Raw genomic sequence first — 15,373 nt, forward strand, 5'->3', positions numbered from 1 at the left:
TCCTTCCTTCCTCCTGGAAATGGAAGCGTCTGGGCCCACGAGATCCCTGATGTTCTGAGGTCCAGAGTAGCAGATGGCATTATGATTTTCCAAATCCTGATGAACATTCTAACTGAACTTGTTCATTTCACAGTATGTAGTTCTATTTTTTTCATTTCCTCTCCCTCCCTCGCTCCCTCCCTTTCCCCTTCTCTTTGTTCCTCTCATATTAACTAATTTTAAACTGCTGCAGTATCTCCGTTAGCCAGCTTTACAGTCCCTTCTCTCTGATATTTATTGTATGGAACCAAGTATAGCCCAAATTCACATATAATTCTAAGCCCTTGGTTTGTAGCTGATGTCACATTTGGATTTGTTTAAAAACATGTAAGCAAATGCAGCCGTCGCTCATACTTCATGCAGTCACTGCAAGTTCTGTTTTTCCCCTTATCTGTAGCTTGCAGTGCAGGTGGCAAATGGCAGTAATTATTTTAACTAACAGTTGAGTGAACATTCAGGAGGACATCCAGTGTGGGGATGTGGACTGGGTTTGCAGTGAGTGCCGAGTCTGGCTTGGTGGTGTTCCGGCTTGTTGGTTTTCCAGGACACGGACCTGCCGGGTTCTTGCACTTGAGCAGTGTGTGGACGTGGTTCACATCCTTGCCTGCAAGAAGGGGAATTCTTCCTTCCATTTAGGAACCTATTAAGGATTATTTTTCTCTCCTAGATTTCCTCTCTTGTTGTTTGATATAGTTTACAATCTATCATTAATCTAAGACTGCTTTAAATCAGTGCTTCTTTGCATAGAAACTGGTTGGAATGCCAGTGTATATATTAACATTATAATTTAGGGCCTAAATCAAACATGTGTAGCTGGACTTTTCCAGAGGGGAAAAAAATTGACCTTACCAGAGTAGGAAATTCAAACACTATATAGGGACAAGGTAAAACCACAGGTAGGAATTGCTGAATAATTACCTTTAGACCAGCCTGAGCAGGAGTCTTCCCACGAGGGTGAGCTCATTTAATGGTTCCTAAAACTCAATCTTGTGGATGTCAATGGTCATGCTTGATTATTTGCAGCAGTGTTTTATGGAAAAGCAATGGAAATGCATTGGGAGGCTACAGAGAAAGAGGACAATAACAGGTTTTACTTTTGTGAATGAAATCCCTTTAGTATGAGACAAGTTTTTTGTTGTTGTTGTTTTTGATTTTTTGTTTTGTTTTGTTTTTGCTGCTCTGCCTAAGCCACTGGAAAGGGAGGTGTGTGTGGATGTTAGTGTTCGAGCGTGTGTGTGCTGCTCACATAGGCACCGCTAAATAAATGCTGTGTACTGTAGCTTATAACCAACAAGAGACCTAAAATAAAAAGAAACCAAAAAAAAAAAAAATGTTTATTGACTTCGGAAAGGAAGCAATTGCAAATACTGTTTAAAAGGTCAACCCATTTTCCATTTCCCCACCCCACCTATTTTCAAGGAATTTTATTAAACACCAGGATCTTTGCCATGTGTATAGAAAATCTCTAAGTAAATGTAATTTTTTTAAATGACAACAAAATAAGTAGACTAAATGAAAAGTTTGTTATAACATTAATGACAAAGATTATTCCTCTTTACTGAAGAACTTTTGAAACACATTTAGGAGGAAAATAAAATAGGAAAAATATCTGTATTTCAGATTTCAGTTACCTAGAGACAGATTTCTTTAGACCTATTCACTTATATTTTGTGTTTTTTTATAAGCCATCTGGTAGTGATGTTCACTTGGCCAACAGCTGGTTCTCCTTGATTGAGGGGTTTTCAGGTCGGGTAGGTGTTTCAATGGTGGAAATTCAGGCTGTAAGCCCTGGTTTCAGGCCCATCTGAGACAAGTTAAATGAGCTGCTACTGTCAGCCCAGACCCAGCGGACAGAACTTCACACCAAAATGCCCACACATGTAATTTGTCACGTCTGGCAACCCAGAGCATAGGGTGACCCAGTGTGGAAATTGAGTCATCTTTCACTTTCTCCGCTCAGGGCTTGATGTGGAGTGGGATGAGTAAAAGGAGGGCTCTCTCCAGTCTCCTGCTGAGGGGTCGGAGGCTTTTATCTCTGGTGACATCATCTGCAAGCCTTCCTAAATTCCAAGCCCCGCTCCCACTCCAGCACTGTCCTACGTAACACTCCATAGAGTAGGTCAGTTCCATCCTCATTATGAAATTAAAAACACATTTAAAGCCAAAAACACTGGTTGTTCCCTCATAGAATAGCCATGCTTTTACAAACTTCATGTGTGTAACAAGCATCAGTCGAATTTGTACCAGTCTACTGCATGGGCAAGGTTTACACAGGCAACTCAGTCTCTGACAAGCCAGGAGCACCTGACCGTCCATTCCCCACCTTTCTCCCTCTGATAAAACGTGTTGCTCTTTTTTTCCTGGTTACAGTCTGTTACAGCCAAAGCATGCACATGTAAACCTTGGAGTTGTTTGAGATGTAAATCTTTGCTATTTCTCCAGAACCTGCCATGGGATTCTACTTTGGACTGGTAGTTTGGGGTTTGTAGATTAGCTTCTGCAGAGATATTTAAAGTCAGGGTCCAGTTTTTTTGGTTTTTGTTTTTCTCAAATGAAGTTTCCTCCCCAAGGGAGCACAGATTTGTCCTATGGATTCTGCCAGTTGTCTCACAAAGATGCTACTTTAAAGCAGTGGGCAGTAGAGGATCAAAAAACAATTTGGGGGCTGACAGACAAAATGCTGTTCTGTCTGACATAAAGTTACTGGAATTACAAATGACCTTTGGTCCCTGCACTGAGGAGAGAGGAGGAGTGATCTAAGATTGCTGTACCAGTTAGTAGGAACCCCAGTGCCTGAGACCAGAAATTACTGCCCAGGCCACAGGAACATCAGATTTGAATTAAATGACTTACTTTTAAAACATGGAGCATAACTCTCAGTTTGGGGCTCTGTGTGATTCTTGATGCCATGACAGCAGTAAGTCTAGAAATAGACTATTTTAAAAAAATTATTTAACATGCCAAGCTGATTTAATCTGACCACAACACAACTGACCTTAGAATTTGCCAGTGCAGCCAACACCGCAAGATTTTTTTATTAATACATAATAAAACTTTATTTCTCACTCACATATTGGTCCAGGAGGAGAATTTTGGGTCAGTGAGGTGAGGGGATGCTAAGCTCTTCCTGTTTATTCCAGGACAAAAATTATGTCCTCAGGAATATTTCTAAAGCGAAGGCCCCTTAACTTTTCGTTTCTTACTATTGTATCAAGCAACCAGAAACTTAATATTGTAAAACACACACTGAGAGTCTGAGAAGCTGCCCTTCTGTCTTCCTTATGTTTTACTGCAGTATATGTAAAACTTGGTTTGTGCACGGGCAGAATTGAGTAGGACACAGACCTTCATATTCAAGGTTCTTGTATTCCCTCTTGCCCTCCTGGAGTGAGGAAGGAGGAAGGCAGGAGAACAAAAAAAAAAAAAAAATGTACCCTGTATACTCCAGACTCTTAAACAGGTTTAGTGTTCCCTATCCAAACTGCTTAGGACCACAAGTATTTCAGATTTCAGGGTTTTTCAGATTTTGGAATAGTTACGTAGTTTGCCAGTTGAGCATCCCTAATCCAAAAACCTGAAATCCAAATGCATTAAATTCAAAACTTTATTCAAAACATTTCCCCTTTCAGAGTCATATGTACCAGCCAATCTGAATCAAAACCTCAGGACTCCCCAGTACCACCTGAGCACCTACCTTGGCACTGCTACTGGGCCCCTCCCTCCATCTTTCAGGACTGTTTATTAGGGACTCGTATCTCATCCCTCTGAACAATACAAAAATCCTTTGTGGATATGCGTTAAGTATCAGCCATCCCACAATGCCAGACTCATTTCCTTCAATGTAGTAGGCACTCAAAAAAATTCTTGACTGAATGAGCAAAAAAAAAATAATGAATGTGTCATTTTTATACACTACTTTGTGCCCGTCAGCATCTGAATTAACTACCTCTCCACAGTCAGGTTCCATGGTCATCTTGAATTATGAAAAAGCCAAAAATGAAGTCCTCAGGAATATTTCTAAAACAAAGGCCCCTTAACTTTTTTCCAATTGTGTACTTAGGCTTTTCCCTTATACAAAATAGAGTTCTACTAAGAATCTGTTTTATTTGAGTTTTTAAAAATAGCCCCTTTATCTTTTTAGGCTTTCTATTTTGACATAATTTTAGAGTTATATGTAGTTGTAAGAAAAAATAGAGATCCTATGAACCCTCCACTCAGTTTCCCTTAGTGGTAATGTAAGTATTGTCCAACATCACAATCAGGAAACTGACATTGACACAAGATACAAACCACCGATCATAATTTTTTCAGATCTTACCAGTGTTACTGGATTGATTTTGTGGCAGGGGAGAGTGGGAGTTGGTAATAAGCATTAATGATTAGCATGGACCCAGTTAAATCCAAAATATATCATGGTTTCAAAAAAGAACACCTCTTTAAAATTATGGTCTCCCTTTTAAGTAAGACATTTCAAAAACATTTTTCTCAGTTACATTTTCTATATTTGGAGTATCCAATGTACCTTCCTGCTCTCAAGGTCACAAAGTGGCCAGGCACAGTGGCACATGCCTGTAATCCCAGCTACTCAGGAGGCCAAGGCAGGAGGATCACCAGTTCAAAGCCAGCCTCAGCAAAAGTGAGATGCTAAGCAACTCAGTAAAGCCCTATCTCTAAATAAAATACAAAATAGGGCTGGAGATGTGGCTCAGTGGTTGAGTGCCCCAAGTTCAATCTCCAGTACCCCCCCCAAAAAAAAATGGAGAGAGGAAGGGGGAAGGCTGGGAAGGCAGTTCTGTGGTAGAGCATTTGCCTAGCATGTGCAAGCCCTGGGTTCAGTTCCCAGCAGCTGCGATTAGGATTGAACTTCCTTCTGCCTCCCCGCCCTCCACCTCTTTGAGTGCGTAAGGTACACACACACACACACTCACACAGATTTTCTGCGGCTTGCCTTTTTCTATGCCTGAGTACCTTGCTGACAAGTGCTAATAACAAAATACCCAGAGAGAGTCGAATTGAAGTTAGCACACATTAAACATTCTGAACTTGTCCTTTTGCTCATAGATTGTGCATAATTAATAATTAAACAGTTTCCGTTGTAATGGGTTGACCTTCCTGAACTGTTCATTATTCACAAGGCAAAGGCATCACTCAAACTTCTTTCCCTTTGTCCCTTCTCTGTGCTCTGGCGTATCGCATGCTTGCGTTCCAGTTGTTTAGCAAATGGGGCTGACCAGGTAGTTACTGAAACCTCTGAGACTTGGAGCCTGTCCTCCTTGGTGACCAGAATTGCTTGCTGAAACACTTTACGGCAGCTGTTTTTATATAACAGTTGCCTGCTCAAGAACAAAACCCAGCCTGGGCCCACTGGCAGGACTCTATAAAGTTGATTTGGGACCAGAATCTCAGGTTAAGGCTTTTGGTTAAGGTTATGTCCACTGTATCATTCCACACCTCCATGCTGAGAAGTTCAACAGAAAACCATCCCCAAAAAGCCCTTAAGGTGAAATACGGCACCAAGACCTTAAAAAGAGTAACTTTTATTAACAATTTAGAGTCAGTTTTAGCCAGTACTGAGAGTTAGCAGTATTGCTGCTTCTTTAATCTGTGTTTGTTTTCAAAATGTGTTTCTCCACTTTATCTGAGCCCGTGTTTTACAGAGGACATTTTTGATAAGTAGCAGCAACTACTTTACTGGGTTCTCAGAGTCCCTTGGGGTGGTTGTCAGTGCCCCCTCTGGCTCCATGGTTACCAGATGTATTCCCTTCCTGGGAGTTGTGGTAAAGCTGAAGCCCAAGCTGAGTTCCCCTGCTCTCCCTCCTGCCCACTGATTTGAACTAATATCAAAATAGGTAGGTTCTTGGAGACCTTTCATGTCCTGATCTACACTAACTTCTACTTTTATTTTTATTTTTTAAAGAGAAAAGTGTACTTTAAAACCCTCCAGCACAGTGGACATCCTCAGGTGTATTTATCTGCTTCCCTTTGGCATGTTAATAGCCTACATATTTTTGTGGAATTGGAAGCTCTCTGGGGTCCCCTTTGCCCCGTGTTTACATGTGTCATTTCCATCACCCCTACTAGTCAGTCTGTCTTCTGCATTTTAGAAAATTCTTCCTTGAGGCACAAGAGACATGGATTTTAGAATGAAAAGAAGTATCTGGTATTGTGCACATGAAATTAAAATTTCCCCCCACATCTTTGATGAGTGATTCTTTCCAGGCACCACTGAGATGAGAATCCACTGTGGTTCTGGGAAGTCGACTTGGGTTGGCATTTTCAGAAGTGAAATAAATTATTCATGGGTACCACCCAGTGTTCCTTAGTTTTATAATACGAGGAACTTAACAGTCTACAATATCAGGTCTTAAATAAAATTAACTACCCATGCAAGATGTCACATTTCCTTTTTTTTGTTTCTCATCCATGTTAAAATGACATCTTCATCAAGTTGCCTTGTCTATAATTCATTAACTTGCTCTGGGTATCATGCTTTGAAATGAGACCCACATTAGCATCATGTTTTATACCAGATCGTGGTAGAAAACCATCCAGAATTTTAACCATCTTGGTAAATATTCAGCCCCATTAAGACCGCATGCTTTTGTTTTCCTACATACTGCATTTTAAAGCTTCTTCTACTCAGACACTTCCAATACTCTAGGAGAGAGCGATAGAGCAAAAGAAAGATCTAAGAGAATGACTTCAAGAAGCTTCCTAACTGATCAGAGTTCATAATAATTTCTGCACCTCAGACTTTGAACTATCTTTTTACTAATGGTTTTTGAGACAGTAAAATGTCATTTCTTGAACTGGACCTTGTGGAATCTTGCAGGCTTGGTGATATATATGGCTTTCCTAAAACAGGCCAAGGCTGAAATTGATATCATGTTTTATTTTTGCTCTTCAAACCAATGGGACTTCTGTGACCATTTTATAGTACCTTTATCGAGGACTTGTCATGTTATTGTGTGCCTTGTTTCTTTTGAGTAGACTGCTTCGTCAGCCACCGTTTTTCATGTCCTCTCTATGTAATGCCTGCATATAAGCCTTTGAACTTGGCAAGATTTTATTCCACTCCCATTTTCTTTTGTTTTCCTTTTCTCCTGGAAGCCTTTCTCCACTGAGAATTTTAAGTTTCGAATCACCAGCCTTCCCCTCCTCTGGATGAGGAGAATAAATGCTAAGAGGATAGATATGCAAAAACCAGGAACTATTTTGTTCTGGGTCCTCTTCTGTTAACCTCTTTGGGATTTTTTTTTTCTCTTCCTGTTTTTTTTTTTTTTTTTTTTTTGGCCGCTTTGACCCCCTCAGTTCCTTTTGATTTAATTGTATTTTCCAGCAGTTTCCAATTGTTTGAATTGGAAACAAAGCCTTAATAAGAGTTCTAGTTAATTTTCTGTCTTGTAATTACCGATCTCATTTTTCTGATAATTGGCCACAGCAATTATATGTATATTTACTAATCACATAGGAGGCTGTGCAATTGTATCTATCTGCCACCATTGATAATGACACGCATATTGCAGAGGTGCTTTTATCATCTTCTTTTTTCCACTACATCAAAGCTATTTCCTCTCGTTCTCAATAATGAATACATGCATGCATTTGACACAGTTGTGTGCTAGAGAAATTGTTTGGCTCCCACCAAATGCTGCATGCTCTGAGTTTCTTGCCTGCAGCGCTGGAAGGTTGTATGTAATGATATATTGCTCATCCAAATGGCCAAAGCACTCCAAAGCACAGTGAGATTAAAATAAGTCATTCCTTTGTTAATTTAAATAGGTGCATGTATCATACTTTGCAGGGCACTTTGTGTAGGGATGTCAGGGAGGAAAAAAGCCGCCGAAAGGTATTTTTAATAGCAAATGAGAATAGATGAGAATGGAGTCATTTGCAGCTGCCTACTTTATGTGGCTCTCTTGTTCCAACTGTAGGTCTAATGAGATGACTGTTAAAGTACTCTGCAGTGTAATTTCATTACATCCTGAGCTGTTACACTATAAACACAGTGGCGCTCTCTGTCATTCTTGGAAAAACTCCTAAATTCTTAAAGCCTTCCTTTGCAAATGGTAATGCCCCCCCCCCCCCCCCCCCCCCCCCCCCCGCTCCCCATGTTCTGTGGCGGTGGCTGCTGTGCAGTTTCTCCTCTTCTGAGGGGACTCGCACCTCCATCCCAGTTTGGTTTGGTGGCGGTGGTGGGCGTCTTCCTCACGTCCTTCATTCGCTGGCTGTCTCCTATGACAAGTTGGCCCAGACTGGCAAAGAGGCTGAAATTCTTTTTCCTGAAACAACTTTCTCTATAAATGCCTTTCTTTACAGTTTATTTATTTATTTATTTATTTTTTATTTTTTAATAATCTGACACAAAGGTACCAGCTTAGGGACAAGCAGTTAAGAGCAGTTGAATATACAAATAAATGTAAATAAACAGGAAAGTGTAAATAAATAGCAAACCCAGTAAAAGAAACAAAGGTCAACACAAGAATAATTTCACAGCTCTTTGTTAATTACAAGACCATTTGTGTGTTACTTAAATAATCATTAATTTCTCATTTACACTTTCCCCACCTTCCTTCCTACCCTGTGGCTATCATTGTCCTTTTTTCACCTCCCCTCCCTCTTTGCTCACATGTTTCTCACCAACATAAAATGTGTGCCTTGAAATTTGGCATTTTTGCCTAAATGTGGGGAAGAGGGTATAGCCGTCTTTTTAATTGGATGAGGCCTCCTGTCATTATGCTCGTCTTTATGCTGCTCCTCTTGGGGGGGAGGGGAGGGGACAGAAGGGAAAGAAAGGAAAGCAATGGTCGTGACTTTTGGTGACTTGTTTTTCCTCCATCCCAGGATTCGCCCGTCCTTCCGGTTGGAGAGTTCTCCGAGCCATTTGTACATTTCATCACTCAGTGGTGAGCCCGTTTGCAAACATGCCATGCCCTCAATGTAAATGATACATGCCATTAACTCGCGGCTCCGGGAGACCTTATGGCTCTCCCTGCTTCCTTTCGGAGGCGGGAGGGACTTCGGGGCCTTGGGCAGATGGGACAGCAAAGCTGAAGAAATTGTTTAAATTATGTAAACGTTATTTACACAAAGGGTCATAAACGTACTTCGGAGGCTCCTTCCTGTTTTAATAAACTGCTGAGAGTCGGGCCCCTTCTTAGAGCACAGAACACTGTTCCATTCTAGTTTTTTTTTTCCTCCCTAAGAAATACACAATTTTATAGCCCCTATTGAACAGACATATGAAGCTTATTTTTATTAATGTAACCTCAAGTTACCATAAAACTGCCTGTCACTTAGTGGAAGCAGCATAGTTTATTAATTCATCGGATTTTCAGTAAATAACTTTTATCTTTGGTTATATTTTAAACACAATACTGGGGTCCCATTTCACTGAATTTTGATGTTTGAAAGATTCTGAAAGCGTGTTTCCTTTAGGCCTTCTTCAACCCTTAAAGAACTAAGAGGAATCCGGGTTTAGACCAAAGGATCCTCAGAGCCCCGAGGAACCCCAGGTCCCCGTGCACCTGGGGAAGCATGCCCTGTCTGCCCAGCGTTCTTCCCTAGCCTTCTATCTTTTCCTTACACCAGGAAGTGTCTTTCTTCCATTAGCCCCTTCCATTCTCCCCTTCCCTGTCCTGCAGCACCCCTGTGCCCTCTCTCTCACCCCAGCATGGAGTATCACCGGGAAAGAGGAGGAAACTAGATAGGAATGACTGTCCCCAAGGTCATTCTGGAACTCCATCATAACTCCCTTTGCTCCTCTCTCCCTCCTCACCCAAGTCCTGCTTTCCTCCCCCTCAGTCAGTCCACTGTGCAAAGCACACAGGCAGCACCTGTCAGAAGGAGTCCTTCCATCCTGGGGTGCAGCGAGGTAATGCCGTCAGGAATCTGTGCTGAATGGAGTGGTGGTACCCTGTCCCCTCCCCCATGATCCATCTGATGATTACGCTAAAGTGAAACCAAGAAATATTCCTTAATATAAACGTCAAGCTTTATCACCTTCTTGACTAAGTGTAATATGTTACCTCTTAATAAAAATGTCTCATGCAGTTTATATTCCACAGCAAAAAAAAAAAAAAAAAAATGTGGGGAAGAAATTTCCACCCCCAGCACAGACTTAAAATTTTTTAACACTGTTTCTATATATTTAAAATACTTTGTATATGTATTCTATAGCTTTTAGGGACTATTTTTGTTCTAAAAACCTATTTTTCCCAAAGCATGCCATGTTGAGAAAAAAAGCATACATATTGATTAAACACTGCAATCCTTAGCTTTTCTGAATCTCATTAATGATATTAGAACCATTATACAAAATTATTTATTAATTTATTAATTTCCTTTAAATGGAATTACTAAAAGCACTCAGAATCACATCATAGGCATACTCCACTTTGAGATACAAAATTGAAAAACAAACCATGCAATTCCTATGCTACCTGGAACCCCTTTTGAGCATCACCACTCCTGGCTCCAGAGACGTTGGATTTGTGACAGACCACTTATCTCATTGTGTGGTCTTGAAACCAACCCAAGAGTGGGACTGACCCAGACAACCAGGGAGAAAAGTGGGTAAGGCTTTACTACCCTCATATCCAAAAAAATTAATCCATTGTTAGATAAAAGTTTTATGGAGACAGAGGGAGGGATAACCTGTGTTGTAATTTCCACAGATGTCAAGCCGAAAGAGAAATAATAGTGGGTAATAGCCTTGTTTTCCCAAGAGATACAGCTACTTTGGAATGTCAGATTAGGACTGTTACCAACTCCACTAGTGAGACAGCTTGAATTACTTGCTAATGGATGCAGTATTTGAGAGGTGCATATGGTTATTTATAGGGAAGGCAAATGTCCTCGATGTCATTAATGGTTCATAACTACGGTTCTAGTTTACAAAACGATCATTAAATCTCTCTATTTAAAAAATAGTACTGTCAGCAAATGCAGAGATTATAATGAACGGTTTTCTTTTTTTCTTGTTAGAGGGTGATTTTATAAAGAAAAGTCATCTGTATTCTTTTCCAAATGGTCGAAGAAGCAGGAGTCTCTTTTCATGTCTTCATCCTACAGATACCAAGTTTAAAACAAACATGGTCATCAAGTAGGCAGTACCTACCCATGGTCACTTAGTACCATTTATGTGTTTCATCACATAGCTAAGTACATGCTTCAGCCACTAATTATACTTTTGGATGGGAGACAAGAAATATTTTGCATGAAGAATGTAATTCTTTAAGCAGCTTAAACAAACTTAGCTGTCCCATAGCTGTTGAATGAGTTATCAACTGGCATTGTAGCCAAAATAAATTCAAGTCAAGATAATGTATAAGAACCTATCTGTAATTTCGCAGCATTATCTAGATTTCTGACCTCTATATTACTTGTCATTGGGAATAGTAGTAAAGGAATGAAATGTATTATCATTTGACTTGACAGTCACATGTGTTTTTGTTTTTACTGTCTTATACCAGTAACCAAACAGAAATATATTGATTTAAGATTGAAATAAATTGAGCTGGGTGCTAGAGCACATGACTGTTATCACAGTGATTCAGGAAGCTAAGGCAGGAGGATTGAAAATTCAAGGCCAGCCTTGACAACTTAGACCCCATCTCAAAAAAAATTTTTTTTTAAAAAGGCTGGGAGATTAGGGCTACAGCATATCCCAGGGTTCTAGTACTGACAAAAAAAAAAAAAAGAATTTTGAAATGAATAGATAACTGAATCAGAGAAAAATGTTGCTGCTGCTTTTCCATGTTAACTTCAGAAGTTGGGCTGGGGAGGTGGCTCAAGCGGTAGCGCGCTCGCCTGGCATGCGTGCGGCCCGGGTTCGATCCTCAGCACCACATACAAAAAAAGATGTTGTGTCCGCCGAGAACTAAATAAAATAAATATTTTTAAAAAAAAAACTTCAGAAGTAGAAGTACAATAAATTCAAATTCATTATTTACCTGTATTGCAAATGTAACAAAAACAAACAAACCAAAAAAAAAAAAACAACCTTGTGTTTCTAATTCATGAAGTCCCCAGAAATCTGATTAAAGGCCAAAATTAAAGAAAGGGAATATATGTTTATGCCTGAGCATAAAGAATTGAACATGATGGATTTTGAAAACATCCAGATTCAAGGAAAAATAGTCAGAGGTGTAAATTAACAGCAAAATGTATGAATGCTATAGATAATATGAGGGGTTTTTTTGTTTTTTCTCCCACAGCATGCGAAAACAGCCAAAAGAAAGGCCAGCACCTGAGGAATTGATGGTAAGTTCATTTTTTTAGTTCCATTCAAATTCTCCAGTTATACATTTATGTTTAACATTCTATTAAAAAGACCAGAGTGGGGTTTCAAAAATCCACAGGCTCTGGAAAGGCAGAATCGTATACTTGATTTAGGTAGGTGTTTCTGAAACTCATATCCTCAGATATAGTTCTTACGTTTTTAAAAACCTACCACCCTTTTGAAATGTAGTACAGAACTCTCTTGCCTCCCTCAAGAACCAGAACCTCACACTTAATGTCAGTTATTCTGTGTCCTCATTTGTTGTTACAGCCTTTCGGAAGCCAAAGGGCTAGTAACAGAGAGGAGAGTCAGTGTGTGTTGAGTGTTTGGTGCAGTCCTACAGGAAGGAGTCTGATTATGGCATGGAGTCCTGGATTCATGTGGAATGAAATTAGGCTGGCTGTAAAAGATCAAGTCAATGTGAATCTTTGGTCTTTCCTCAGAAACAGACACTACAAGGCTGCCAGCACTGTGTCCTCAGTTCCAAGGCAGCCTTCTTTGATTGCAAATGACAGTTTTTACTCAAGCAGGGAGAGGAACAGAGAGCTCCCTAACAATTCCCAAATGGTCATTTATTTAGTGCAGATTGTTGATTTGACAATGCACAAGCTGTTAGAATGACGTTAGGATGGGACATTAGTAAATAATAATTATGGTCTACTCTTTTCCAAGTTTTTGCATACCACTTCCTGTCTTTAGATCACTCAATCAGAGCAAATCACCACTGATTTTCCTTTACCTTTTAAAACAGTGTACATTTTTACAGATATTGGTCCAGAGCTTTTTATTCTTCAAAGTCCATCCTAATAAATGCTCTAAGTGCCCAAACTTTTATACAATATAGTTTCCTCTCCACCCATAGAGAACCTTTCCCTTTTACATCATGAGTGCTCTCCAGGTAGGGACTTTTCTCCTTTGTGTTGCCCCAAGAGCAAAAATTCAATTTTTAGCATAGTTTCAAGTTAAAGTTCACCCTAAAACCTCTGCAATTTACTGCTATGCTGGTTTCGTGTCTAGAATAAACTGGGATGGGTTTGGGGTTTTATTGGTTTTTGGTTTGGTTTTGTTTTCCTTCTCTTTGGTGATTGGGGAATCCTTGCAGTTAGTCACATTTGAGAAGACTTGGAACAGGTTCCAGAGATGTTTACCTTGTGCATTATTAAGCTATGGCTCGATAGCTCAGCTATTAAAACAAAGGAATGGGGTTTCATAAAACAGATATCTATTTGTAAATGCATGTTTCAATTGCTGCAACGAGTTGGCCACTTATAAATAAAACATCTGCAGATCATGCACATACCCATAAATGTATATGGATGTGTGTGTGGATAAGGAACACCTCTCCAGGGTAGCAAGTCATAAAGATAAGGCTAAAGGGTGAGATCTTCCAGTGCCTGGGAAGCAAGTAAATGTGGATGTATGTGCATGTGTGTGTATGGAGGGGTGTTTAGATGTATCTCTTTATGCTCTGGTGTGTGCTGTCCCAAATGTTTAATTAATAAATATCAATAAATCAATACAATACAATGAAAAGTGTAGTCAGCAGAAGCGCCATCGTATACTTAATTTAACATTATTTCTAGTACAACTCACTGTTTGATTTTAAATGCATTTATTCCCAGAGGAATAGCAGTAACGAGGCACCCCCTCATTTGGTAGGGGCTGGGTGTGGAGGCTGGGAACAGGAGGTGGGGGCTGCTGTGGTCAAGGTTGCCAAAAGGTTAGACCCAGCAGGGGATAGGAAAGGAAGTAGGTTATCCCTTGACATGAATCTGTGTCACATCCTAGGGACCCAGTCTTAAGGAACAGTTTCTTTATTCCCCCCAGCATATTAATGGCTTTAATTTTTCCTTTTCCCTCTCCGCCTACAAGCTATGTGATGGTGCTCCCATCTGGAAGCCAGGAGCCTCCTCTGGAATGCGTGAACTGTAGAGCCCATTTGTCACTGTGGGTGGGGGGGCCTCTGCCTTTTGCAAAAAGAGCAGTTTCTCTCCCAAGCACAGTAACTCCAGCCAGCGGGTACCAACGTGGGCTGCACAGCTTGGGCTGCATCAGCTGTGAGGCCTGCAGGATTTTCAAGGTTTCCCTGTGGGTTTGCATTTTCCAAATCAAAAGAAGAAAATCAGAGATGGAGTTTGGTGGAAATACTGAGAGTTGTAGATTCACCATTCACTCCTAAATGAACTCCAGGTATTGGCTTGACTGGTGAACACAACACACCTTGCCTAAGGAAATCAGAACACGGGGTGGGTGGGCCACATCACCCTGACTCCTGGCCCTGGGCTGTGCACATAGTGGGCACTCAAGCTGTTTTTATCTTTTTATTTGGTGGGGTCACTGTAGATGCCAGGATGTCCAATACCAAGTCTTAAAATCACTGACCAAGTCAGTCTTAAAAATGAAATGTAAAACTCAAGGTTCAACTCTTGAGACCATTAAAACCTGAGTGTTAGAACTCATTGTTATCTAGTTATTTAATTCCATCTCTTGTGGGTGTTCATTCTTCAGATGATTGTCAGTTTTTATGTCCTAAGTGGAAGACTTTTAAGGCTAGACTAAGAAATTCCCTTAACACATTTTTGAGAAACCAAGGTCCATATGAGCTGGTACAGTTTTCTAGTGTGTAGCCATTAAGCTTCATAAGAATTCCCTCAAAAGTTTCATCATCAACATCCATATCCTCTTAAAAAGGTCTCAGGACCAGGTAAATGATAGAATTCAGTAGATATTTATAGATCACTAAGTGCAAAGTCCTATACTAGACGCAGCAGAAGATATAAAGTAAGCCACAGGTGTTTAGTGTTGCAGGGAATATGTCAGGGACACAGATAACTGTTCAGAATAAAGTGGCTCTTATAAAGGAATTTGGGCAACTGAGGAAAGCTGTGTTGAGGATGTAGCTTTTGAAAAGGACCTTCGGAGGATGGGTTGGATTTTAATAGAGTTTTCCAAGAGGCCATTCTAGGCAAAAAGGGCAAAGGAGGAGTTGTGTGTAGGCGCCAGACCTTCTCAGAGCAGGGGGAAGCCTCTAGTGCCTGCTCCAACAGGAAC

General features: G+C 40.3%; 1 protein-coding gene across 6 annotated transcripts in view; it reads left to right on the top strand.

Moving 5' to 3' along the window:
- Map2k5 (mitogen-activated protein kinase kinase 5) overlaps positions 1-15,373 on the top strand; it is a 235,694-nt gene that overhangs the window by 186,857 nt on the left and 33,464 nt on the right. For 3 of the 6 annotated variants that reach the window (XM_077799532.1, XM_026408801.2, XM_026408802.2), the window contains 2 exons: positions 8,884-8,945; positions 12,258-12,303. In XM_077799532.1, the coding sequence (XP_077655658.1) occupies positions 8,884-8,945; positions 12,258-12,303 (108 nt within the window). The remainder of the gene's footprint in view (positions 1-8,883; positions 8,946-12,257; positions 12,304-15,373) is intronic. The other 3 variants (XM_026408803.2, XM_077799535.1, XM_026408804.2) reach the window with 1 other exon arrangement.

This window comes from Urocitellus parryii, chromosome 6 (genome assembly GCF_045843805.1).
Source record: "Urocitellus parryii isolate mUroPar1 chromosome 6, mUroPar1.hap1, whole genome shotgun sequence".
In the NCBI taxonomy this organism is placed as follows: Eukaryota; Metazoa; Chordata; class Mammalia; order Rodentia; family Sciuridae; genus Urocitellus; species Urocitellus parryii.